General features: G+C 40.4%; 1 protein-coding gene across 1 annotated transcript in view; it reads right to left on the reverse strand.

Annotated features, from left to right (window-relative positions):
* Positions 1-8203: 8203 nt before the first annotated feature.
* The window catches only part of xpnpep2 (X-prolyl aminopeptidase (aminopeptidase P) 2, membrane-bound), a 29118-nt gene continuing 10727 nt past the window's right edge, over positions 8204-26594 (reverse strand). Inside the window, exons 11-21 of the mRNA XM_034181746.1 lie at positions 17248-17337; positions 16840-16949; positions 16490-16567; positions 15583-15654; positions 15428-15488; positions 15193-15262; positions 14947-15051; positions 12712-12771; positions 12522-12598; positions 10207-10296; positions 8204-8745 (exon numbers count right to left, since the gene is read on the reverse strand). Coding sequence (XP_034037637.1) covers positions 8539-8745; positions 10207-10296; positions 12522-12598; positions 12712-12771; positions 14947-15051; positions 15193-15262; positions 15428-15488; positions 15583-15654; positions 16490-16567; positions 16840-16949; positions 17248-17337 — 1020 coding nt within the window. The 3' untranslated portion in view covers positions 8204-8538. The remainder of the gene's footprint in view (positions 8746-10206; positions 10297-12521; positions 12599-12711; positions 12772-14946; positions 15052-15192; positions 15263-15427; positions 15489-15582; positions 15655-16489; positions 16568-16839; positions 16950-17247; positions 17338-26594) is intronic.

Raw genomic sequence — 26594 nt, forward strand, 5'->3', positions numbered from 1 at the left:
ACATGTTGATGGTTTGGATGAAGTAACTAATGAAAATAACTCAGACAGAACAATCGGAGAGAAAGAGTCTAACCAAATACCGGCATCACTGAAAGCAGCCAAAGATAACGATACGTCTTTGGGATGGTTATGAGTAATTTTTTCTCTAATAGTTAAAATTTTGTTAGCAAAGAAAGTCATGAAGTCATTACTAGTTAAAGTTAATGGAATACTCAGCTCAATAGAGCTCTGACTCTTTGTCAGCCTGGCTACAGTGCTGAAAAGAAACCTGGGGTTGTTCTTATTTTCTTCAATTAGTGATGAGTAGAAAGATGTCCTAGCTTTACGGAGGGCTTTTTTATAGAGCAACAGACAATTTTTCCAGGCTAAGTGAAGATCTTCTAAATTAGTGAGACACCATTTCCTCTCCAACTTACGGGTTATCTGCTTTAAGCTACGAGTTTGTGAGTTATACCACGGAGTCAGACACTTCTGATTTAAAGCTCTCTTTTTCAGAGGAGCTACAGCATCCAAAGTTGTCTTCAATGAGGATGTAAAACTATTGACGAGATACTCTATCTCCCTTACAGAGTTTAGGTAGCTACTCTGCACTGTGTTGGTATATGGCATTAGAGAACATAAAGAAGGAATCATATCCTTAAACCTAGTTACAGCGCTTTCTGAAAGACTTCTAGTGTAATGAAACTTATTCCCCACTGCTGGGTAGTCCATCAGAGTAAATGTAAATGTTATTAGGAAATGATCAGACAGAAGGGAGTTTTCAGGGAATACTGTTAAGTCTTCTATTTCCATACCATAAGTCAGAACAAGATCTAAGATATGATTAAAGTGGTGGGTGGACTCATTTACTTTTTGAGCAAAGCCAATAGAGTCTAATAATAGATTAAATGCAGTGTTGAGGCTGTCATTCTCAGCATCTGTGTGGATGTTAAAATCGCCCACTATAATTATCTGAGCTAAGCACTAAGTCAGACAAGGTCTGAAAATTCACAGAGAAACTCACAGTAACGACCAGGTGGACGATAGATAATAACAAATAAAACTGGTTTTTGGGACTTCCAATTTGGATGGACAAGACTAAGAGACAAGCTTTCAAATGAATTAAAGCTCTGTCTGGGTTTTTGATTAATTAATAAGCTGGAATGGAAGATTGCTGCTAATCCTCCGCCCCGGCCCGTGCTACGAGCATTCTGACAGTTAGTGTGACTCGGGGGTGTTGACTCATTTAAACTAACATATTCATCCTGCTGTAACCAGGTTTCTGTAAGGCAGAATAAATCAATATGTTGATCAATTATTATATCATTTACCAAAAGGGACTTAGAAGAGAGAGACCTAATGTTTAATAGACCACATTTAACTGTTTTAGTCTGTGGTGCAGTTGAAGGTGCTATATTATTTTTTCTTTTTGAATTTTTATGCTTAAATAGATTTTTGCTGGTTATTGGCAGTCTGGGAGCAGGCACCGTCTCTACGGTGCCTCTAATGACTTAAACTAAATAATCAAGTGACTTAAACTGAATGATAACATGATGTAACTTGAATAAAATAAATTGAACATTCAAGTGACTGAATAGTAAAATTATGTAAATTGAACACTAAAATTATGTAAACTGCTAAAATTGACTTTAACTGAACATTGAAGTGACTTAAATTGAATCATCAAATGCCTTAAACTGAATAATAAAATGATTCGAACTGAATAGTCTTAAACCGAATCATAAAATGATGCAAACTGAATGATAAAATGACACAAAGTGTATCATAAAATTACTTAATCTGAACATTCAAGGTACGGAATATTCAAGCGACTCAAAACTGAACAATTAAATGACTTAAACTGAATAATCAAGTGACTTAAACTGAATAATAACATGATGTAACTTGAATATTAAAATTATGTAAACTGTATAATAAAATGACTTTAACGGAATATTAAAGTAACTTAAATGGAATCATCAAATGCCTTAAACTGAATAAGAAATCGACTCAAACTAAATAATCAAGTGACTTAAACCCAATGATAAACTGATGCAAACTGAATGATAAATTACATAAAGTGTATCATAAATGACTTAAACTGAACATTCAAGTGACTTAAAACTGAACAATTAAATGACTTAAACTGAATAATCATGTGACTTAAACTGAATGATAAAATGATGTAAACTGAATAATAACAAACTGAACATTCAAATGACTGAATAGTAAAGCCGATGTACACTGGAAACAGGCTTGACTTATTACCGGCAATGCAAATCAAGCTCCTGCTGCGGTCGTACAGGGACCGAATAGGTCTTAACAAAGGACCCCGGACCCCGTATTGCTGGAGCACCCCCCACAGGGCGCCTAAAGGGACACAGTCGAATGCCTTCAGATCCACAAAACCCAAGTGGACTGGTTGGGGGAACTCCCATGAACCCTCGAGCACCCAATGGAGGGTGTAGAGCTGGTCTAGTGTGCCGCGACCAGGACGAAAACCACACTGCTCCTCCTGAATCCGAGGTTTGACTATTGGTCGAATTCTCCTCTCCAGTGCTCTGGAATACACCTTACCGGGGAGGCTGAGGAGTGTTATCCCCCTATAGTCGGAACACCCCCTCCGGTCCTCCTTCTTAAACAGAGGAACCACCACCCCGGCCTGCCAATCCAGAGGCACTGTCCCCAACCGCCATGTGATGTTGCAGAGATGTGTAAATCAAGACAGTCCCACAACATCCAGAGACTTAAGGTACTCCGGACGGATTTCATTCACCTCAGGAGCCTTGCCACTGAGGAGCTTTCTGACCACCTCGGTGACTTCGGCCTGGGTGATGGATGAATCCGCCTCTGAGTCCCCAGTCTCTGCTTCTTCTTCGGAAGACATGATGATGGGATTGAGGAGATCCTTGAAGTATTCCTTCCACCGCCCGACAACGTCCCCAGTCAGGGTCAGCAGCTCCCTACCTGCACTGTAGACAGTGCTGGTGGAGAGCTGCATTTGCCAGAATTTCTTCGAGGCCGACCAATAGTTCTCCTCCATGGCGTCCCCGAACTCCTCCCAGACCCGAGTTTTTGCCTCTGCAACTGCACAGGCTGCAGCATGCTTGGCCTGCCAGTACCTGTCATTGATTTAAATTGAATTATCAAATGCCTTATACTGAATAATAAAGTGACTCAAACTGAATAATCAAGTGACTTAAACTGAATGATAAAATGATGCAAACTGAATGATAAAATGACATAAGGTGTATCATAAAATGGCTTAAACTGAACATTCAAGTGAATCAAAATTGAACAATTAAATGACTCAAACTGAACAATCAAGTGACTTAAATTGAAAGATAAAATTATGTAAACTGAATAATAACATAGCTTAAACTGAACATTCAAGTGACTGAATAGTAAAATGATGTAAACTGAATATTAAATTATGGAAACTGCATAGTAAAATTACGTTAACTGAACATTAAACTGACTTAAACTGAATAATCAAGTTTCTGACAGTGAATAGTAACATGATGTAAACTGTACAATAAAATGACAAACTGAATAATCTAGTGACTTAAACTCAAGCATTAAATGGTCTAAACAGACTAATCAAGTGACTTAAACTGAATAATTAAAATGACTAAAACTGCAAACTGACCAATCAAGTGACTTCATCTAATGGCTTAAACTGACTAATCAAGTGACTTAATCTGTATAGTTAAATGGCTTAAACTGAATACTTAAAGCCGTTGTGGTAGCAGGCACATGTGCAACAATGTGACACAGCAAAAAAGTGCTATAACATAACAAAATGTGGAAAAAGTGAAGTGCTGTGAATACTTTCCAGATGCACTGTATCATATGTCAGTGGTATTAAATCTTTTTGTGATTAATGATTGGAATTAACATACTGGTTGACCTCTGTATTTAAGAGCTCAGTGGGTTTGGTTGTACATGTGCTTGACAAATATGATGCATCAAACAAACAAAAAACTAACAAATACAATGTATGAAATAAAAAAAAATAAAATAAATAAAAAACTAACAACAATAAAAAGTACAATGATCCCCCATAAAAATGTTGAACTGGAATTATTTTCCTTAATGTACACCTTTATGTTTGTTGATGTGCGTTTTCCATAAACAAAAGTTTGCAAAATTGTACAATAAATACATAGATAGCATAAACAGAATTATGAATACTAAATAATATTGCAGGAGACCAACTAAAATTATTATTTTTATAGGTGGAATATAGGCACACATATTTATATTTATTCATAAATGTTAGCTAATGAGCAGCCTTTTCTTAATTAAAAAAAAGTTTTAACTGTATTACCCATGCCTAGAATTTACACACAGCACAAGGGTGATGTAAAATTTCAACAGCATTATGAGGACCAGTGCAAAAAAGCTGAGAGTTGTACATAGAGGTAACAAATAGTTTTTCCTTTTTATCTGAACAAGAACATTTTTGATTCCTGTTGGACTGTCATTAAGTTATAGTTCTCAACACAACACACATTTGTAGCTGTGACTAAAGTGTGCAAGTGAGAGACGGATAAAGAAGACGACATAATAACTCAATCTCAGTCACAGCTCTGCAGCTGCAGGAGTTAAAGTGACAGGAGGCTGAGATGATACAAATGAGGCATAAGGTCAGACTGATTCAGTGGTCAGTGGTTTAAAAAAGAAAAAAGTTATAAACAACTTGACTGACTCACACATGCAATGTGTGTGCTTTTGTCTGGGACATGGCAGAGTACAGAAAGCAAAGAAGGAAGTTGAAGGTGTGCTGAATTCAGCTTATTTTGGTTTGCAGTGTACCACATGAAAAGAGACTGCCCTAGTTTAGTTTCCTGTTACGCTCACCTGAAAACGGGCAACCATCTTTTTTTTTTAAATGTAAAGAAACTATATTGATGCAAAAAAAAAAAAAAAGTGAAAAGCACAGCAATCACTGTTGCTTAGAGAGATCTTCAGATCTATCTGTGATTACATAGTGACTACGATCCGATGCACACTAGGAATGACAGATGCATTTAAGGTGGATTGATATTAATACATCAGTGATCAATTCTGAGCCCTGTCTTATTTGCAGTGTTGATGGGTAGAGATGTGCTGACGGTTGAGATCAGAAAGCATTTTCCATGGACTATGATGTTTGCAGATGACATTGTGATCTGTAGTGAGAGTAGAGAGCAAGCTAAGACAACACTGAAAAAAGGAAAGTTGACTTAAACATGTACATTGGTTGCACATGATCAGAATGTGTCCAAGCAACATATGTTTCTCAAGAAAATTATGTTATTTGAAAATGTATGTGTAGCTTGGAGAGGTAGAGATATGCTGTGGAGAGAAGGGGAATGAAAGTCAGTTGGAGCAAGATAGTATCTGCAAGAGTGAAGACAGTAGTGAGACTAGTTGCATTGTATGGCTTAAATATGGTGGCACTGAAAAAAGACAGGAGGCAGAGTTGGAGGTATCAGAGCTGAAGATGCTGTTTTCTTTTTGTGGTGGAGGCGGATTAGTGATGAGGATGGACAGGATTAGGAATGAACATATCAGAGAGACAGCACAGGTGGGACGGTTTGGAGACAAAGTCAGACTCAATGTTCAGATGTGCTGTAACCCAGAGTATCTATGGAGAAGGATGCTGATGATGGAGCCACCAGGCAGGAGGAGGAGAGAAGAAGCCAAAGAAGAGTCTTATAGATGTGCTGAGGGAGGACATGCAGGTGGTTGGTGTGACAGAGGAAGATGCAGAGGACAGGGTGAGATGGAGATGGATAATATGCTGTGGCAACCTTTAAGGTGAGCAGCTGAAAGAGGAAGAAAAAGAAGAAGAGGCTGTTCTAATTACAGAAAACAATGATCTCACACTTTCAGTGACAAGAAATGGCGTGTTGTTCCTCTTTCTGAATGTATTGTGCAAGCAAACAGTTTGTGTAAAGCTGTTCAGCCAGTACTGATGCACGTTTGATGAAAGCGTGGGGTTGCGGGTGGCATGTGTTGGCATTGACACCTTCAAGGCAAAGCAGCAGGTCTACTGGCAGGCGACTAGTTTTCCGCATGCTCCTCAAAAGTCTGTTCATAGAGCTGGCTTAAACTTAAAAAACAAAGTTATTTATTTGTTTTTCCTTACCTCTGTCACCTATGTGCTTGTTGAAGGGGTGAGGTTAGATCTTATATCCATGTGAAGCGCCTTGTGGCGACTTTGTTATCTGGAGGCGCTATATAAATAAACTGAATTGAATTGACTTAGCTGATACTGTTATGAACCAACTAAGTTAAAAGAAGGTGCAATCCTGGAAAAAATAAGCAAAATGTGCGTTATAATTCCTGAATATATACTGTTCATGAAATAATAGTGTTATAAAAAGAAATCTATAAACCACAAGTAATTTCAGTCAGTGCGTTTAAACTAAGTATCACTTTAATTATATTCAACTGCATTGTAAACAGGAAAAATTTCCATTTCAGTTAGTCATAAAAATGTTTAAAACATTAAAAGCTAAAACAATAATTACAAAATACTGTTAATTTAAAAACATTTTTACAATACCAAACATTACCATCATTATATTATGTTATTAAAGGAGTCATATCGTGGAATTTTATAGTTACATATGGCTGGAGGTTTATTATAAACAGCCAAGGTTTTCAAAATTCAAGATTCAAAAGAAATAGAATTGAAATATTACAGTGAGGAGGAGAGGTTGGTCAGTAATCAAGGATTACTGGATGGACCTGCATCAATTATGTACTGAGCATCACCACACATTAAGTAGGTTTCCATCACCCTCCAAATTGTGCAATATGAAGTAGCGAGTTGAAAATACACTCAATAAAACCACATGTATTTCAAACCCTCTCCTCCCCCAAAAACCTCTCAAATGCCTCAAAAAAGTTTTTATACTTTGCATGAGGTGATTTTTCAGACAATTTGGAAATGCTGTATTACACAAACCTGAATTGGAAACACTTTTGTACATTTACAGATCGCATGGCATACAGAAGAAATCACATGACAATGGTACGTGTGGATGGCATAAGAGACAAAAAGCTTGTTAATTTTATAAGAGATGATGTTATGGCAATATTGGTTTGGAAAAAAACAATGAAATGACCTGGTGCTGCCAGTCTTACCATGATTACAGGACTTGGACACTAACCAGTGACCAAAGTCAACCTCTAGACCAGGGGTGGCCAAGTTCGGTCCTCGAGAGCCACATTCCTGACACTCTTAGTCGTCTCCCTGCTCCAACACACCTGAATCCAATGAAAGGCTCATTAAAAGTCTGCTAACGAGTCTTTCATTGCATTCAGGTGTGTTGGAGCAGGGAGACAACTAAGAGTGTCAGGAATGTCGCTCGTGAGGACCGAACTTGGCCACCCCTGCTCTAGACATCTATGGTAGTAGGCTTCTTTGAAGGATCTTTGGGTACCATTTGAATGATGGTGTCAAACAAATGGTCACTTAGGAGAACTCAGATGAAGAGTATCACTTGAATGGTGAGGGAGCATCATCAGCAAAAACATTTTGGCAATGTGGCTCTCTTCCATGTGCATTATCCACTATGTGCCTTGGTGATGAGTAACTCAGTGGCTCCAAAAGGCCAAGGGGTTCCCTACATTATACGTAGTTGTGGCATCTAGATGGTTGCTGCCTCCTAGAGGTCAGGATAAACTTGTCTGCCATCCAGAGGACAAGACAATTCCAGGGTGTGGTGAATGGGGTGAAGTGGCACAAACACATGGTCCCAGAGTCCCAGCCATCCATTTTCTATACCTGCTTACTCCAATTAAGGATGACGGGGGTGTGGGGATTCCGGACCCCCCTTCCCTTTAATGAGTGGTATAGGCTGGAGCCTATCCCAGCAGTCATAGATTTGTGAGGGGGGATACATCCTGGACAGGATGCCAGTCTATTGCAGGGCAACATGTAAAAAGAAAAACACATTTCCATGCAACCTAATCTGCATGTCTTTAGATGTGGGAGGAAGCCAGAGCACCCAGAGGGAACCCACACAAACATGGGGAGAACATGCAAACTCCACACAGAAAGGCCACAGGTGGTAAGCAAACTCATGACCTTCTTGCTGTGAGGCAACAGTGCTAACCACTAAGCCACTGTGCTGCCTGCTCCCTGATTTGATTTTCTAAAGTCCACATTCAAACGTTATGGTGTATTGCATTATAAACTAAGTGCATTTAGCTTCAAGCTCTTTCATTCTGGATCCTAATAACCTCAGACTGGGTCTATATTATCAGAAATCAATCTCTCCTCTAGAGATCCATTTCAGCTCTGATCAAAAGTTTTGGACCTCAGAAATTCTCTAAGGGATAGTTTGCCTGACCTGTATTAGCGTGCTGAAAAAGTTTATAATATGACCCCTTTAAAAAATGCATCCATTAAATTAAAAGAAGAGCTAACTGGCAGTGAATCTCTCAACCTGGCATACAGTAGCTGCACGTTGTCAGTAGCGACTGCATAGGATCAACACTAGTGTGTCTGCTGCAAATGGACCGAGTTCAAAAGAGATGGAGAAAAGTGGGCGGAGCTCCTCAGAAGATGTTGAGGAGTTGAACGATGGTCACAGCGATGATGGTCAGCGAGGATGAACGCACAAATGCTGCTGCAGATGATGTAGAAATAAGGAAGGGTTCTGTATGTTTGAGCATCCAGGTCTTCTCTTCATGGTGTCCCTGTTTATCCAACTCTGGACCCACCAGCATTCGGATGGTCTCATAGTATTTATTCAGCCAAAGCAGCTGGAGGGAGAGGACAACGAAAGAATGAAACAGACATGTGGAGACCAAAGACCGTGAGCACAGAGATTTATGAAGATCATATATGTGACTGCTGATGGTTTAATTACATTTATCAAAAAGCACAACGTGTAAGTATGCTGCAGTGATGAAGGAGGTGAGGTGAAGGGAGTAAGGAAAGAAAGAGCAAAGGAGAGGTGAGTGTAGGAAGAAGGGAAGCAACAACAAACAAAAGGAAAGAGACATGTATGAAGGAAGGGAGAAGACATGAAAAGAACAGAGAGGGAAAGAAGAAAAAAGGAAGGAAGGAAACCAAATTAAGGGTTAATTAGACGGTAATGACGAAAATAGAAGAAGAAAGGGGGAAAGGGATTGATATTCAGCACTGGAGGGAAGAAGGTAGGAGATGTACAGATCAGGAAGTAAGGAATGAAGGAAGGAAGAATGATGTAGCAATGCAAGATAAAGGAATTTAGTTAGATAGAAGGAATGGGAAGATGGCTGGGACATGAAAGGAAAATGGGGGCAGAAAAAGAAAAGTGTTGAAGGCTGGACAGGCTACAGATATAAAAGATTGTTAATGAATGAGAGGAGAAAGAACAGAGGGATAAAAGAAGGAAGGAAGAAGCACAGACAAAAAATAAACAAAGGAAAAGTACAGAAGTTTTTCATAGTGAAATATGACGTGTTATTATTATTATTATTATTTGGCCTAAGCATGTATTTCAATGGATCCACTATGGAAATAATTCACAACTTTGTGACTTTCTGGTGCTCTCTGTTGACAAGTTTTTGTATTATTGTATGTGGCGTTCTTATTTTCTTGTTTTTTTGTGTTTTGTTCAGATAAAATCAATCAATAAAGGGGGATGAAATGAAAGAAGATCCAAAATAAGGAAGGAAGGAAGGAAGGAAGGAAGGAAAAAGTAGAGACAAAAGAATATTTATTGTACAGAAAGTTGCAAAAAGAGTGAAAGGGCAGGAAAGAAAAGATCTAATAGAAGGAAGAGAAAATCAATGACAGAAAAGAATAAAAAGAAGGGAAGAATAGGATCACAGTAATTAGTGATAACGTAGATGAACTCATATTGCTGTCAAACAATTCTGCAAACAACTTTGGAGATGTGCTTTTTAGTTAAAACTCAAGATCAGTTATGTAAAAGCCTTTCTGATACTGAAAACATTGTAACATATTTGACACGTTTTGTTTCCTCCCAAAGTTAAAGTCACAGACTTTAGAGGAAACAAGCAGAGCAAAAGAAGAGGTTGGCATGTCACATTCTGTCACACCAAAAGTATTAAACATAAACCTTCAAACTGGACATCTGTTTGGGAAAGTAAACCTCAATCACCATTATGTTTGTGGATGTTTATTTTATCTTTTTTTTTCTTAGCCCTTCCTACATTTATCACTTCTCATTATTTTGTCTACAGGAAGAGGAACTTTTGGATAATATTTCTTACCTGTTCTGTGTTCAGGAGTGAAACGTCAATGAGCTTTCTGTCGTATGGAACCAGGGAGACCGTTTCAAAGGTCAGATAGTTATGGCCGTACTGAAGAAAGGAGAAAAGCAGCATTACCAAAGTTTGTGTCATGCTTTCTGCTCATATGTCAGCCATACATTACATGATAATGCCACATGTATATGCATTATGCCAGAATGGTAGAGAAGCACAAGCCACATTTCAGTGTGTATGAACAACTGCGGTATGACATAGAGTCTTTGCAGGTTCAGATGGCATGGCAGCAGTTCAAGCATGTTTAAAACATCTGTGATTCAACATGTGCTGCACTTCCGCTATTACATGATAATCTGCACTGGATGGTGTTATGTAGACATTATTACAAGCTGAGAGGCACATAGTAGGTGCACACAAACACACATTTGCACCAGAGCAGAACCGGAGCAACTAACACTTATCCCAATTTGATATGTTGATATGGCACTGTGATACGCTGATACGGCACTGTGTTATGTTGATATGGCACTGTGATACATTGATACGGCATTGTGTTATGTTGATATGGCACTGCGATACATTGATACGGCATTGTGTTATGTTGATATGGCAGTGCGATACATTGATACGGCATTGTGTTATGTTGATATGGCACTGTGATACATTGATACGGCATTGTGTTATGTTGATATGGCAGTGCGATACATTGATACGGCATTGTGTTATGTTGATATGGCACTGTGATACACTGATACAGCATTGTGTTCTGTTGATATGGCACTGTGATATGCTGATACTGCACTGTGTTATGTTGATATGGCACTGCGATACACTGATACAGCATTGTGTTATGTTGGTATGGCACTGTCATATGCATGGCATTGCGTTACATTGATATGGCATTGTGTTAGGTTGATATGGTTCTATGATACATTGATATGGCACTGCATTGTGTGATATACTATGTTATGTTGATATTGTTCTATGATATGTTGATATGGCACTGTATTGTGTGATATACTATGTTACGTTGATCTGGCATTGCATTACGTTGATATGGCATTGCGTTACATTGATATTGTTCTATGATATGTTGATATGGCACTGTATTGTGTAATATACTATGTTATGTTGATATTGTTCTATGATATGTTGATATGGCACTGTATTGTGTGATATACTATGTTATGTTGATATTGTTCTATGATATGTTGATATGGCACTGTATTGTGTGATATACTATGTTACGTTGATCTGGCATTGCATTACGTTGATATGGCATTGCGTTACATTGATATTGTTCTATGATATGTTGATATGGCACTGTATTGTGTAATATACTATGTTATGTTGATATTGTTCTATGATATGTTGATATGGCACTGTATTGTGTGATATACTATGTTATGTTGATATTGTTCTATGATATGTTGATATGGCACTGTATTGTGTGATATACTATGTTACGTTGATCTGGCATTGCATTACGTTGATATGGCATTGCGTTACATTGATATTGTTCTATGATATGTTGATATGGCACTGTATTGTGTAATATACTATGTTATGTTGATATTGTTCTATGATATGTTAATATGGCACTGTATTGTGTGATATACTATGTTACACTGATCTGGCATTGCATTACGTTGATATGGCATTGCGTTACATTGATATTGTTCTATGATATGTTGATATGGCACTGTATTGTGTGATATACTATGTTATGTTGATATTGTTCTATGATATGTTGATATGGCACTGCATTGTGTGATATACTATGTTATGTTGATATTGTTCTATGATATGGTGATATGGCACTGTATTGTGTGATATACTATGTTATGTTGATATTGTTCTATGATATGTTGATATGGCACTGTATTGTGTGATATACTATGTTATGTTGATATTGTTCTATGATACGTTGATATGGCACTGTATTGTGTGATATACTATGTTATGTTGATATTGTTCTATGATACGTTGATATGGCACTGTATTGTGTGATATACTGTGTTACGTTGATATTGTTCTATGATATGTTGATATGGCACTGCATTGTGTGATATACTATGTTACGTTGATATTGTTCTATGATATGTTGATATGGCACTGCATTGTGTGATATAATATGTTACATTGATATGGTTCTATGATATGTTGATATGGCACTGCATTGTGTGATATACTATGTTATGTTGTTATGTTGGCATTGCGTTACGTTGATATGACATTACATTACGTTGATACGGTGCATGGCTGCTTTATCAGCATGGTCACAGGTTTTCAATAAAATTTTGCATTGTTTTATGTACCTTTGTTTTGGCAGGAACAGTCACAGCTATATCTTCAATCCGAATCCCAAAGTCATTCTCCTTATAATATCCAGGTTCTGATAGAAAAAACAAAACAAATGGATTATAATTTTATTTCCCTCAAAAGTCTCCATCAGCATAAGTTGAGTTGCTTTTTTGTTAGATGTGCACTGATTTGATGAAATCTCACCTATAGAGGTGAACATTCCTGCTCTGAAAGGAATGTTATTGCTCTGAAAGCCAACTGGCCCTGGAAAATATTTGTGATATATGTCAAACTGAAAGCTTTTTTCAGCTTTCTACTGTTAGTTTTTCAATTCACATTTCATTTAGTGTTTTATTCAGGTAGGTTTTCAGTTTTCTACATATATTGATAGCCCTTTCAGTTTACTTTATATTTAGTTAGCTTTCAGTTTGCTACAACCCCAATTTCAGTGAAGTTGGGATGTTGTGTAAAATGTAAATAAAAACAGAATACAGTGATTTGCAAAACCTATATTCATTTGAATACACCACAAAGACAAGATATTTAATGTTCAAACTGATCAACTTTATTGTTTTTGTGCAAATATCTGCTCATTTTGAAATGGGTGCCTGCAACATCTTTCAAAAAAGCTGGGACAGTGGTATGTTTACCACTGTGTTACATCACCTTTCCTTCTAACAACACTCAATAAGTGTTTGGGAACTGAGGACACTAATTGTTGAAGCTTTGTAGGTGAAATTCTTTCCCATTCTTGCTTGATGTATGACTTCAGTTGTTCAACAGTCCGGGGTCTCCATTGTCATATTTTGCACTTCATAATGCGCCACACATTTTCAGTGGGCGACAGGTCTGGACTGCAGGCAGGCCAGTCTAGTACCTGCACTCTTTTATTACGAAGCGACACTGTTGTAACACGTGCAGAATGTGGCTTGGCATCGTCTTGCTGAAATAAGCAGGGACGTCCCTGAAAAAGACGTTGCTTGGATGGCAACATGTGTTGCTCCAAAACCTGGATGTACCTTTCAGCATAGATGGTGCCATCACAGATGTGTAAGTTGCCCATGCCAGGGGCACTAACACACCCCCATACCATCACAGATGCTGGCTTTTGAACTTTGCTCTGGTAACAATCTGGATGGTCTTTTTCCTCTTGTCTGGAAGACACAACGTCCGTGATTTCCAAAAACAATTTGAAATGTGGACTCATCAGACCACAGCACAATTATCCACTTTGCGTCTGTCCATTTCAAATGAGCTTGTTTCTAGATGTTGTTGATGTATGGCTTTCGCTTTGCATGGTAGAGTTTTAACTTGCGCTTGTAGATGTAGCAATGAACTGTGTTAACTGACAGTGGTTTTCTGAAGTGTTCCTGAACCCACGCAGTGAGATCCTTTACACAATGATGTCGGTTTTAATGCAGTGCTGCCTGAGGGATCGAAGGTCACGGGCATTGAATGTTGGTTTTCGGCCTTGCCGCTTATGTGTAGAAAGTTCTCCAGATTCTTTGAATCTTTTGATTACATTGTGGACTGTAGATGATGGAATCCCTAAATTCCTTGCAACTGAACTTTGAGAAACATTGTTCTTAAACTGTTGGACTATTTTTTTCACACAAATGTTCACAAAGTGGTGATCCTCGCCTCATCTTTGCTTGTGAACGGCTGAGCCTTTTGGGGATGCTCCTTTTATACCCAATCATGACACTCACAATTAGTTCCCAAACTGAGTATTGTTAGAAGGAAAGGTGATGTAACACAGTGGCAAACATACCACTGTCCCAGCTTTTTTGAAATGTGTTGGAGGCATCCATTTCAAAATGAGCAAATATTTGCACAAAAACAATAAAGTTTATCAGTTTGAACATTAAATATCTTGTCTTTGTGGTGTATTCACTTAAATATCGGTTGAAGAGGATTTGCAAATCATTGTATTCTGTTTTTATTTACATTTTACACAACATCCCATCTTCATTGGAATTGGGGTTGTATATGTATATCTGTTCATGTACTATATTCTGTTAGCTTTTCAAGGAAATGGTTAAAGATACACCTATAGTTACTGTTAAATACTAATATGAAGCCGCATATCATCTTTCTATTGGTCACATCACCTTTGTCCTTGGGTGACCCTAAATGGCCAAACCCAAGGTCATAAATGTTCAACTCAAATAGCTTGGAGCCAATACAGATTATGATGGAAGGGTAATCCATCAAATATCAAAGCCACATTATCAAAGCCATATTATGGAATCACTGTACAATTTAGCAACAGCATGGCATTATTGTACAATTTAATTTTAATCTTATTAAGGATTTTTCTTCATTGTGTTATGCTTTACAAGATATTCCAGTATTATGTTTAAACATGGGAATGTGGCATAGATTTTTAAATAGAAATTATAATTTTAAAAGGCTATGTAAAATAAAAAGTGGTCATACATTCATGAACTCCAAAGTAGTTTCCGATCCCATGACCTGTGCCGTGACCATAGTTCAGGCCGAGCTCCCACAATGCTCGGCGACCCAACATCTCCATATTTATACCTGGTGATAAACAAAAGCCTTCTTAAGAGCTGCTCCATCTACTCTAAAGTAATCACAACATGAAAACAGGTGGAGAAATAGGGCTCTCTAGTGGTGAAAAGGAGAAATGTTTCACTGGCGAACAAAGACTTTTAAATCCACCTCTGGTGTCTGATGGAAATACGGTTCGAGAAATATCAATGTTTCCCATCAGCACTCGAGTGAAGGCCTCCTGCAAACCAACAGATGCATTAATGTCACAGAAAATGTGTTTTTAATAGTTGCGTAATACACATTTAGGGAAAGAGTGTTTAAGCAAATAATTATTGAAAAAAAAAAATAGAAAGGCTCTTAAGTTCAGGCAATGAAGTTTGGTGTACAGAATGGAAATAATCACCCTTTGCATGGCTGTGGGATCTCCCCAGTGAACTGTTCGAGTGATGTCAGTGGTGCCGTCTCTAAAGACAGCGAGAGAAACCGTGACTCATTTAAAACATGAGTGACATGAAGTGAAACTGAAGAGACGGTTGAAAACAGTGCACGTTTACTCACAGATACTGGCCACCCGAGTCCACCAAATACATCTCATCAACTGTCAACCTCCTGCTGGTTTCTGCTGTCGGGCTGCAGCACACAACTTACACCTCAGTAATGAGAAATTGTACTATCAATTGAGATTCATTTGTCTATCTGTTTGTCCCCTTACTCCTCCCAGGTGTTTTGGCCATTTTCTACCAACCTTGACATGTACATGACAGTTAACCCCAGATTTGGCCTTAAAATGTTTGTTAGGGTCAAAGTCATTAGGGTCAAAATTCTGATTTTCATTCCAATGTCCATCAAACTTGGCGCAACTATGCAGGTGGCTTGAAGAATTCAAATACCATTTTTTTTTTATCATTTTTTAGTCAAATTTACCAAATGTTAATCATTGGGGTTAACTGGAAAAATTTAAGTTTTTCTCTACAATTATGCAATTGGTCAGTTGAGGTCAAATTTACCAAAGGTCCATCATTGGGATCAAGGTCATTTGACTCAAAGGTCAGAGTTTAAGCTTTGCACTACACTTGCAAGGTCAAATTTTCCAAAGGTCAATCACTGGGGTCAAGATCATTGCGCCAGAGACCAAAATTTAAGTTGCACTCTCATTTGCACTGCTTTTAGCACACAATGTAGGTGGGTTCTGGAACTGTCCAGTCGAGGCCAAATTTATTGGGCTGTTTTCAGTGATGATGACGACAGTCACTTGGATGATGGTCATTAGAGTCAAAGGTCAAATTTTACTTTTTTTCATGCCAGTTCGGCCTGAACTTGGCAAACATATGTAATTGGATTCTAGAATTGGCCAGTGGAGGTGTGACTTTGAAAATGTTTAACATGAAGCCTCACTGTAAATGTTAAAGGGCAAATTTACACGATCTGTCTCCTTTAAGTCAGTAGGAATACGAGGTCACTTTACCTGTAATGTGAAAGAGCAGCATTGGGTCCACTTGCGGAGATGGTTGCAAAGCTTGGGCCTCTGCTGTCTTTCTGTTTGCTGTAAAGACATTTCAAATAGCAGAATCTATTAATTCAGTGAAATAAATGTACTTTTTAAAACGTAAGCATTGTTTAAAATATAATTTCAAAGTTTTGGCTTTTAACCAAATTATGTCTTATTATATGTAGGGTCTCAAACTGATGCATTACTTTTCAGTACTTCCAGGGAACACTTGTGAGCTGACTTGCATAATGCTGGAGGAATGAACACAATTTCTTGAGGTGTCATTTCTTTTCACTCTGTAAATTTTTGAGTTTTTAAGTCTTCACCTGCGACACTTATTGACATAATCTGCAGCAGTCAGCTCAGTCTGCTTCCCTTCAGGCACGACCTTCTCCAACCACATCAGCAGCTGGATAACTGCAACTGCATCCCTCACCTACACAGACACACAATCACACACTGACCAGGTAAGTCTCAGCTGCTGTGCCCCATAAAACACAACAAAACACATATAGAAAACTCAGATGGTTTCTGTGCTGCAAGGCTGTTTGGATATCATTGTGCAGTATAATAAATGCATCATGTGGTGAGGTCACTGAAGTGTGCAAACAACCCAAAGAAGACTGGATCACTGAAAGCATAGCTGCATACATGGAAAGACAAAAGCTAAAAACTGCAGGTGTGTGCATGCATGGTGGTGTGTTTGTGTACATCTGTCTGTGCAGTTTACATACATGAGCATCTCTCAAGTTTTGCTGCTCAGTTTCATCTTTCACAGCTTTAGTCGTCAGCACAGGAGAGTAGGAGCTTGTTACAAGTTTGCCCTAAGTGATGCACAGACACAAATAGATTAAGGTTTTCGGGTTTGTTATTTTCTTTCTGAATCATCATTTCATCAATATACTGTACGTTCTCTATCTGTTGTATAGATACTTTACAGATGTGCAGTCTTTTGGGACTACAGGGCAGTGCTGCTGGTGCATGCTGTTTGCAGATGACATTATGCTGTGCAGCGCCAGAAGAAAGTGAAGGTCAGTATTCAGAGATTAGCTTGCCAGAAGATATTTTGAAAAGTTCAATTTACAAACACGAAGGGACACTCATAGAATGCAACGCCCACACCTTCTATGTTGGACACTGATACGAGACGAATTATATTGGTCCAGACCATTTTTTCATGACAATGACGAGACGATAACGTGATGTGTCAGGTTTCTAAAACACTGACGAAGACGATGTTAACAGGCATTATTGTTGATGAAGAAAGACAAGACTAAAATGTTTTGCATAAAAAAAATAAAATCATTTTTATTTTCATCTCCAAATGTTTACCTGCATTCACAATGTTGTTGCAGCCACAAGGAAGACAACTCTATTTCCTGTACTGCTGCTGCAACCTTATGGCTACAACACAAGACTAGATGGAGTGAACAGATCTTGTGGAAGAAAAGGCTTGACATCTGCTCCCATTTTAAATATTATGAGACTGACAAGTAAAGCAAATGTCTAATTCTATCTGACATGAAGCCATGCATATTTAAAATATCGGAGAAAAATACCACAAACCTTCAATCATTCATCAAGTGTAATTTGTCAGAAAGCAACATTCATTATTTCAGGTGTGTTAAACACTATATTGACTAAAATGGTAATCAGAAATAATGTAATCCTTTTTTTTTTATCAAAGACTAAAATGGCTTGAAAATACGAGTTTTTTTTTTTTTGACAAAAACTTCAGTATGCTAAAATTATCAGACTTTTAGTCGACTAAAACCTGACTAAAATGCTATATGAATGTCTAAATATGACTAAAACTAAAAAGGACATTTGACACAAGACTAAAGGTGCCTTGACACTTGCACAAATTTGATCCCTGTGCTGGCACGTAATTTAGTGTGTCAGTGAGTAAACCCATTGTAAATTGTTGTAAACTGTGCGTGAACTGGGTGCGGCTGCATGCCAGTGCGCAAAGAAGATTTTGAAATGTTCAAAATTTCTGGCATGCATAAATTTCGTGCCACTTGCGTGAACTGGCCGCGAACATTGCACAACCTATTCACAAACATTGCATGTCACTGCAGTTTACACACACTTTACACACAGTTTACAATGAGTTTACTCATTGGCACGCAAGATTCCATGCCGGTGCGGGGATCAATTTCGTGCAAGTGTCAAAGTGCATACCACCCAATGACAAGCACTGGCATGACGAATTGCATGACAGTGCAGAGCCAAAATTCGTGCAAGTGTCAAAGTGCCTTAATACTAAGACTAAATTAAGAAAACAGATGACACAATTAACACTACTGATACATGCTAATTAAATCTGTGTAACTCAGCAATTCCAGAATATATTGACCTTATGTGTTTCCCTCTGGTTTCCCATGACTCTCCCTGGACAAAATGCCAGTCTGATCCTTGTTACTTCCCCAGGCAAGGTTGATACCCATTCATAGCTTGGTGGACTGAGACAATGCTGGTGAAATGTCTTGTCCAAGGACACAGACAGGTAGCATGCATGGAAATCAAACCCGAGTCTACATATTGGTAGCCCAGCTCCTTATACATTGAGCTACGTGGTGGAACAGGGAGAGTCGGGAAAATATGCAGGTCAGATGATCACCAGGAACAGGGTTGGTGAATCACGATGTATATGGTTGAGACATAGGCAGTGAAGGGAGTGAAGCTGAAGAAAAAGTTGTTTACAGCAGAAATGAAAATCTTGACAGAGACTGACGGGATTACAATGATGAACAGAATAAAAACTGAGAGAAGCAGGGGACCAACAAAAGCAGGAGTAATAAAGAAGAGTGCAGGAAAGTAAGCTGATGCAATGTAAAAGTTGAATCTATGAACATGTTGGCCAAAGAGTGACAGAGTGATGAGAATGGAAGTATAAAGGACCAGAAAGAGGGGAAGATTGATGTCTAGATGGACAGAAGAGAGGAAAAGTGAAGATGCTGGACCAGGCTCTGGTGGAGGATCTAGAGAGGGGATTAAGAGAGCTGCAACCTCCCCAATTGAGGCACTGACCAAAGGTGTGACATAATATGGGAAAGATTCAGATCAAAGCATTGCAGTTTTCTTACGATGCATCCGGAAAGTATTCACAGCACTTCGATTTTGCCACATTTTTTACATGTTACAGCCTTATTGCAAAATGGATGACCTACTGGATATTCCAAAATTTGATATACAATACCTCATAATGACAATGTGAACAAAGATCTTTTTTTTATTTTTTGCAAATATATATATACAGTAGTATTCAGAATAATAGTAGTGCTATGTGACTAAAAAGATTAATCCAGGTTTTGTGTATATTTCTTATTGTTACATGGGAAACAAGGTACCAGTAGATTCAGTAGATTCTCACAAATCCAACAAGACCAAGCATTCATGATATGCACACTCTTAAGGCTATGAAACTGGGCTATTAGTAAAAAAGTAGAAAAGGGGGTGTTCACAATAATAGTAGCATCTGCTGTTGATGCTACAAACTCAAAACTATTATATTCAAACTGCTTTTTTAGCAATCCTTTGAATCACTGAACTAGTATTTAGCTGTATAACAACAGTTTTTCATGATTTCTTCACATCTGCGAGGCATTAATTTTGTTGGTTTGGAACCAAGATTTTGCTCGTTTACTAGTGTGCTTGGGATCATTGTCTTGTTGAAACACCCATTTCAAGGGCATGTCCTCTTCAGCATAAGGCAACATGACCTCTTCAAGTATTTTGACATATCCAAACTGATCCATGATACCTGTATGCAATATATAGGCCCAACACCATAGTAGGAGAAACATGCCCATATCATGATGCTTCCACCACCATGCTTCACTGTCTTCACTGTGAACTGTGGCTTGAATTCAGAGTTTGGGGGTCGTCTCACAAACTGTCTGCGGCCCTTGAACCCAAAAAGAACAATTTTACTCTCATCAGTCCACAAAATATTCCTCCATTTCTCTTTAGGCCAGTTGATGTGTTCTTTGGCAAATTGTAACCTCTTCTGCACATGTCTTTTATTTAACAGAGGGACTTTGCGGGGGATTCTTCCAAATAAATTAGCTTCACACAGGCGTCTTCTAACTGTCACAGCATTTACAGATAACTCCAGACTGTCTTTGATCATGCTGGAGCTGATCAATGGGTGAGCCTTGGCCATTCTGGTTATTCTTCTATCCATTTTGATGGTTGTTTTCCGTTTTCTTCCACGCGTCTCTGGTTTTTTGTCCATTTTAAAACAATGGAGATCATTGTAGATGAACAGCCTATAATTTTTTGCACCTGCGTATAAGTTTTCCCCTCTCCAATCAACTTTTTAATCAAACTATGCTGTTCTTCTGAACAATGTCTTGGATGTCCCCTTTTCCTCAGGCTTTCAAAGAGAAAGCATGTTCAACAGGTGCTGGCTTCATCCTTAAATAGGGGACACCTGATTCACACCTGTTTGTTCCACAAAATTGACAAACTCATTGACTGAATGCCACACTACTATTATTGTGAACACCCCCTTTTATACATTTTTTTTACTAATAGCCCAACTTCATAGCCTTAAGAGTGTGCATATCATGAATGCTTGGTCTTGGATTTGTGAGAATCTACTGAATCTACTGGTACCTTGTTTCCTATGTAACAATAAGAAATATACTCAAAACCTGGATTAATCTTTTTAGTCACATAGCACTACTATTATTCTGAACACTCCTGTATACATACATACATGGCCTTTTATTGTGGGCAGTCTAAGGCACACCTGTGCACTAATCATGGTGTCTAATCAGCATCTTGATATGGCACACCTGTGAGGTGGAATGGATTATCTCAGCAAAGGAGAAGTGCTCACTATCACAGATTTAGACTAGTTTGTGATCAATATTTGAGGGAAATGGTGATATTGTGTATGTGGAAAAAGTTTTAGATCTTTGAGTTCATCTCATACAAAATGGGAGCAAAACCAAAAGTGTTGCGTTTCTATTTTTGTTAAGTGTATATATATATATATATATATATATATATATATATATATATATATATATATATATATATATATATATAGGGCTGCAACAAACGATTATTTGGATCATCGATGAATCTGATGAGGTTTTGACACGATTAATGGGATTAGCAGGGAATTTTTTAAAAATGTGCCAGGGAAACAATTTTTCTCTCCTTCTATCACTTTATTTAACAACAGAACATTATTTGAAAATTTTAAATACTTGAAAATCAACAAATCCTCAAATGTTCCTTGGCTGTTGAAATATAAAATAATAAAGAATAAAACAGTTTATAGTAAAGAACAAAAATAATTATTTCAAATGACATTGCTTTCTCTCCCCCTCTAGCTGCCACCTTATCGTGGTGGGGGAGTTTGCGTACCCAGATGATCCTAGGAGCTATGTTGTCGAGGGCTTTGTGCTCCCTGTAGTGTCTCCCAAGGCAAACAGGTCCTAGGTGACGGGTCAGACTAAGGGCAGTTCAGAACCTCCATGACCAGTAAAAGATCAAGGACCGAGACGTCGCCCGGTATGGCGGAGCCGGGGTCCCACCCTGGAGCCAGGCCTGGGGTTGGGGCTCGTGCGTGAGCGCTGGTGGTCAGGCCTTGGCCCATGGGGCCCGGCTGGGCTCAGCCCGAAAGAGTGACGTGGGCCCGCCCTGCTGTTGGTTCACCACCTGCAGAGGGGGCCATGGGGGTCGGGTGCAGAGAGGATTGGGTGGCGGTCGAGGGCGGGTCCCGGTCCATGCTCACAGCCCCTGGCTGTTGGGATGTGGAATGTCACCTCGCTAGAGGGGAAGGACCCTGAGCTTGTGCGGGAGGTTGAGAGATACCGACTAGAGATAGTCGGGCTCACCTCCACGCACAGCTTTGGCTCTGGTACCCAACTCCTGGAGAGGGGCTGGATGCTTCATTTTTCTGGCGTCGCCCACGGGGAGAGGTGGAGAGCTGGGGTCGCATTGCTTATTGCTCCCCAGCTCAGTCGCCAAGTGTTGGAGTTCACTCCGGTGAACGAGAGGGTCGCGTCCCTACGCCTTTGGGTCGGGGACAGGTCTCTCACCGCTGTCTCGGCCTATGGGCCGAGCAACAGTGCAGACTACCCGACCTTCCTGGAGTCCCTGGGAGGGGTACTAGATAGCGCTCCGACTGGGGACTCCATTGTTCTCCTGGGGGATTTCAACGCCCACGTGGGCGGCGACAGTGAGACCTGGAGGGGGGTGATCGGGAAGCACGGCCTCCCCGATCTGAACCCGAGTGGTGTTCAGTTGTTGGACTTCTGTGCTAGTCACAGTTTGTCCATCACGAACACCATGTTCGAGCACAAGGGTGTCCATAAGTGCACGTGGCACCAGGACACCCTGAGCCGGAGGTCGATGATCAACTTTGTAGTCATATCATCTGACCTTCGGCCACGTGTCTTGGACACTCGAGTGAAGAGAGGGGCAGAGCTGTCAACTGATCACCACCTGGTGGTGAGTTGGATCCGCTGGGAGGGTAGGAAGCCGGTCAGACCTGGCAGGCCCAAATGTATTGTGAGGGTCTGCTGGGAACGACTGGCGGAACCCTCTGTCAGCGAGGTCTTCAACTCCCACCTCTGGGAGAGCTTCTCCCTGATCTCGGGGGAGGTTGGAGACATGGAGTCCGAGTGGACCATGTTCTCCACCTCCATTGTCAATGCGACTGCTCATAGCTGTGGTCACAAGGTCTCTGGTGCCTGTCGCGGCGGCAATCCCCGAACCCGGTGGTGGACACTGGAAGTAAGGGATGCCATCAAGCTGAAGAAGGAGTCCTACTTATCTTTGTTGGTAGGTGGGACCCCAGAGGCAGCTGACAGGTACCGGCAGGCCAAGCGTGCCGCGGCCCGTCCGGTCGCAGAGGCAAAAACTCGGGTCTGGGAGGAGTTCGGGGAGGCTATGGAGGAGGACTATCGGTCGGCCTCGAAGAGATTCTGGCAAACCGTCCGACGCCTCAGGAGGCGGAAGCAGCTCTCCACCAGCACTGTTTATGGTGCGGGTGGGGAGCTGTTGACCCTGACTGGGGATGTTGTCGGGCAGTGGAAGGAGTACTTCGAGGATCTCCTCAATCCCATCGTCATGTCTTCCGAAGAGGAAGCAGAGACTTGGGACTCAGAGGCGGAGTCATCCATTACCCGGGCCGATGTCACTGAGGTGGTTAGAAAGCTCCTTGGCAGCAAGGCTCCTGGGGTGGATGAAATGCGTCCTGAGTACCTTAAGTCTCTGGATGTTGTGGGGCTGTCTTGGCTGACACGCCTCTGCAACATCGCGTGGCGATCGGGGACAGTGCCTCTGGACTGGCAGACCGGGGTGGTGGTCCATCTGTTTAAGAAGGGGGACCGAAGGGTGTGTTCCAACTGTAGGGGGATCACACTCCTCAGCCTCCCCGGTAAGGTCTATTCAGAGTACTGGAGAGGAGAATTCGACTGATGGTCGAACCTCAGATTCAGGAGGAGCAGTGTGGTTTTCGTCCTGGTCGCGGCACACTGGACCAGCTCTACCCGCTCCATCGGGTGCTCGAGGGTTCATGGGAGTTTGCCCAACCAGTCCACATGTGTTTTGTGGATCTGGAGAAGGCGTTCGACCATGTCCCTCGGGGCACCCTGTGGGGAGTGCTCCGGGAGTACGGGGTCCGGGGTCCTTTGTTAAGGGCTATCCGGTCCCTGTACGACTGCAGCAGGAGCTTGGTTCGCATTGCCGGTAGTAAGTCAAATCTGTTTCCAGTGCACGTTGGCCTCCGCCAGGGCTGCCCTTTGTCACCGGTTCTGTTCATTATTTTTATGGACAGAATTTCTAGGTGCAGCCAGGGTGTAGAGGGGGTCTGGTTTGGGAACCACAGAATCTCGTCTCTGCTGTTTGCGGACGATGTGGTTCTGTTGGCTTCATCAAATCAGGACCTTCAGCGTGCACTGGGGCGGTTTGCAGCCGAGTGTGAGGCGTCCGGGATGAAAATCAGCACCTCCAAATCCGAGGCCATGGTTCTCGACCAGAAAAAGGTGCTTTGCCCTCTTCAGGTCGGTGGCGTATCCTTGCCTCAAGTGGAGGAGTTTAAGTATCTCGGGGTCTTGTTCAAGAGTGAGGGACGGATAGAGCGTGAGATCGATAGACGGATCTGTGCAGCATCTGCAGTGATGCGGTCGCTGTATCGAACCGTCGTGGTGAAGAGAGAGCTGAGTAGGGGGGCAAAGCTCTCGATTTACCGATCGATCTACGTTCCGATCCTCACCTATGGTCATGAGATTTGGCTCATGACCGAAAGAACAAGATCGCGAGTACAAGCGGCCGAGATGAGTTTCCTCCGCAGGGTGGCTGGGCGCTCCCTTAGAGATAGGGTGAGGAGCTCGGTCACTCGGGAGGAGCTCGGAGTCAAGCCGCTGCTCCTCCACGTCGAAAAGAGTCAGTTGAGGTGGCTCGGGCATCTTTTCCAGATGCCCCCTGGACGCCTCGCTGGAGAGGTGTTCGGGGCACGTCCCACTGGGAAGAGGCCCCGGGGAAGACCCAGGACACGCTGGAGGGACTACATCTGTCGGCTGGCTTGGGAACGCCTTGGGGTTCCCCCAGAGAAGCTGGGGAGGTGTGTGTGGATCGGGAGGTCTGGGTGGCTTTGCTTGAGCTGCTGCCCCCACGACCCGACTCCGGATAAAGCGGACGAACATGGATGGATGGATGGATGGATGGTCATTGCTTTCTCAAAGTGCTGAGTTGCCATAAAACAACATTGAAACATATAAATGTTATAAAATATATAGTGAAAAAGTAGGTATTTTTGTTGCTGTAAATGAGCAATTAGCATAACCAGTTAACCATAAAACCTAAATCAAAAACTGTAGCCTGACTCATTATATGTGCAACATTCTCTGTATAACTTGTAAACTATGTGGTCATTTCACAATGACACATGTGACTCATCTCTTTCTCTAAAATTGTATTGTAGCATTATTACTATTAGTATTGTTACTGTTATTAATAATATAGAAATAAAATAAATTTAAAAAATATTATAATTTGTAATATATTTGACTCTTTTACGACAACAAACGCTAAGCCATTAATTATTATACAGAAAACAAATGCACAAACATGCTGATATGCCAGCAGTTTAATGCTAACTTTAACACTGAAAACGCCATAGACATGCTAAGGCGTTAGCATAAAATACATCTATCAACTGTTTCAGAAGACCATAAAAGGTCAGTTTAACATAAAAAAGGTAAATATTCCTTACAGGCATATGCTCTTTAGGGTTTTAGTGGAGAAAAATTAAGATAAAGTGAAATAAAACAAATGAAACCAACGAAGCAGCAGCTCGAAGCACTCCTTCATTGGTTCAAGATTCAACGCAAAGCTCAGTTGATTATATGGAAGAAATGAAACATTTGCGACAAAGCAAAGTTATTTAGCAACTAATCGATGACTAAATTAGTTGACAACTATTTTAATAATCAATTTTAATCAATTAACTCGATTAGTTTCAGCTCTTATATATACATACATACATATATATATATATATATAAAATGCTTTTCCATCTGCATCAGATGCTCAAAGCGCTTTACAAATAATGCCTCAGATTCACCCTGATGTGAGGGTGCTGCCATACAAGGCATTCACTACACACCGGGAGCAATAGGGGATTAAGGACCTTGCTCAAGGGCCCTTAGTGATTTTCTGGTCAGGCTGGAATTCAAACCAAGGATCCTCTGGTCTCATGTTGTCATTATGGGGTGTTGTGAGTGGAAATTTGAGTGTAAAAACGAATTTACTTCATTTTGGAATAAGGCTGTAACATAACAAGATGTGGAAAAAGTGAAGTGCTGTGAATACTTTCTGGATGCACTTCTTAGTTGTTAAGTTTGTGAAGGTATGGACAATAGTTTTGTTAAAATGTTGAAAAATTAATTAGTATGCATTTGTATGATAATTTGCACACTGAGGAGAGGAATTAACTTTATCTCAGCAGTGCTCAGCAGTGGAAAGTTCACATTTCCATCACCAGTAAGTAACTCAAGTGGAGAACATGAGTGTTACTGTGATATTTGCATAAATTTGCACACTAATGAACAGG

Source organism: Thalassophryne amazonica, chromosome 11 (genome assembly GCF_902500255.1).
Source record: "Thalassophryne amazonica chromosome 11, fThaAma1.1, whole genome shotgun sequence".
NCBI lineage: Eukaryota > Metazoa > Chordata > Actinopteri > Batrachoidiformes > Batrachoididae > Thalassophryne > Thalassophryne amazonica.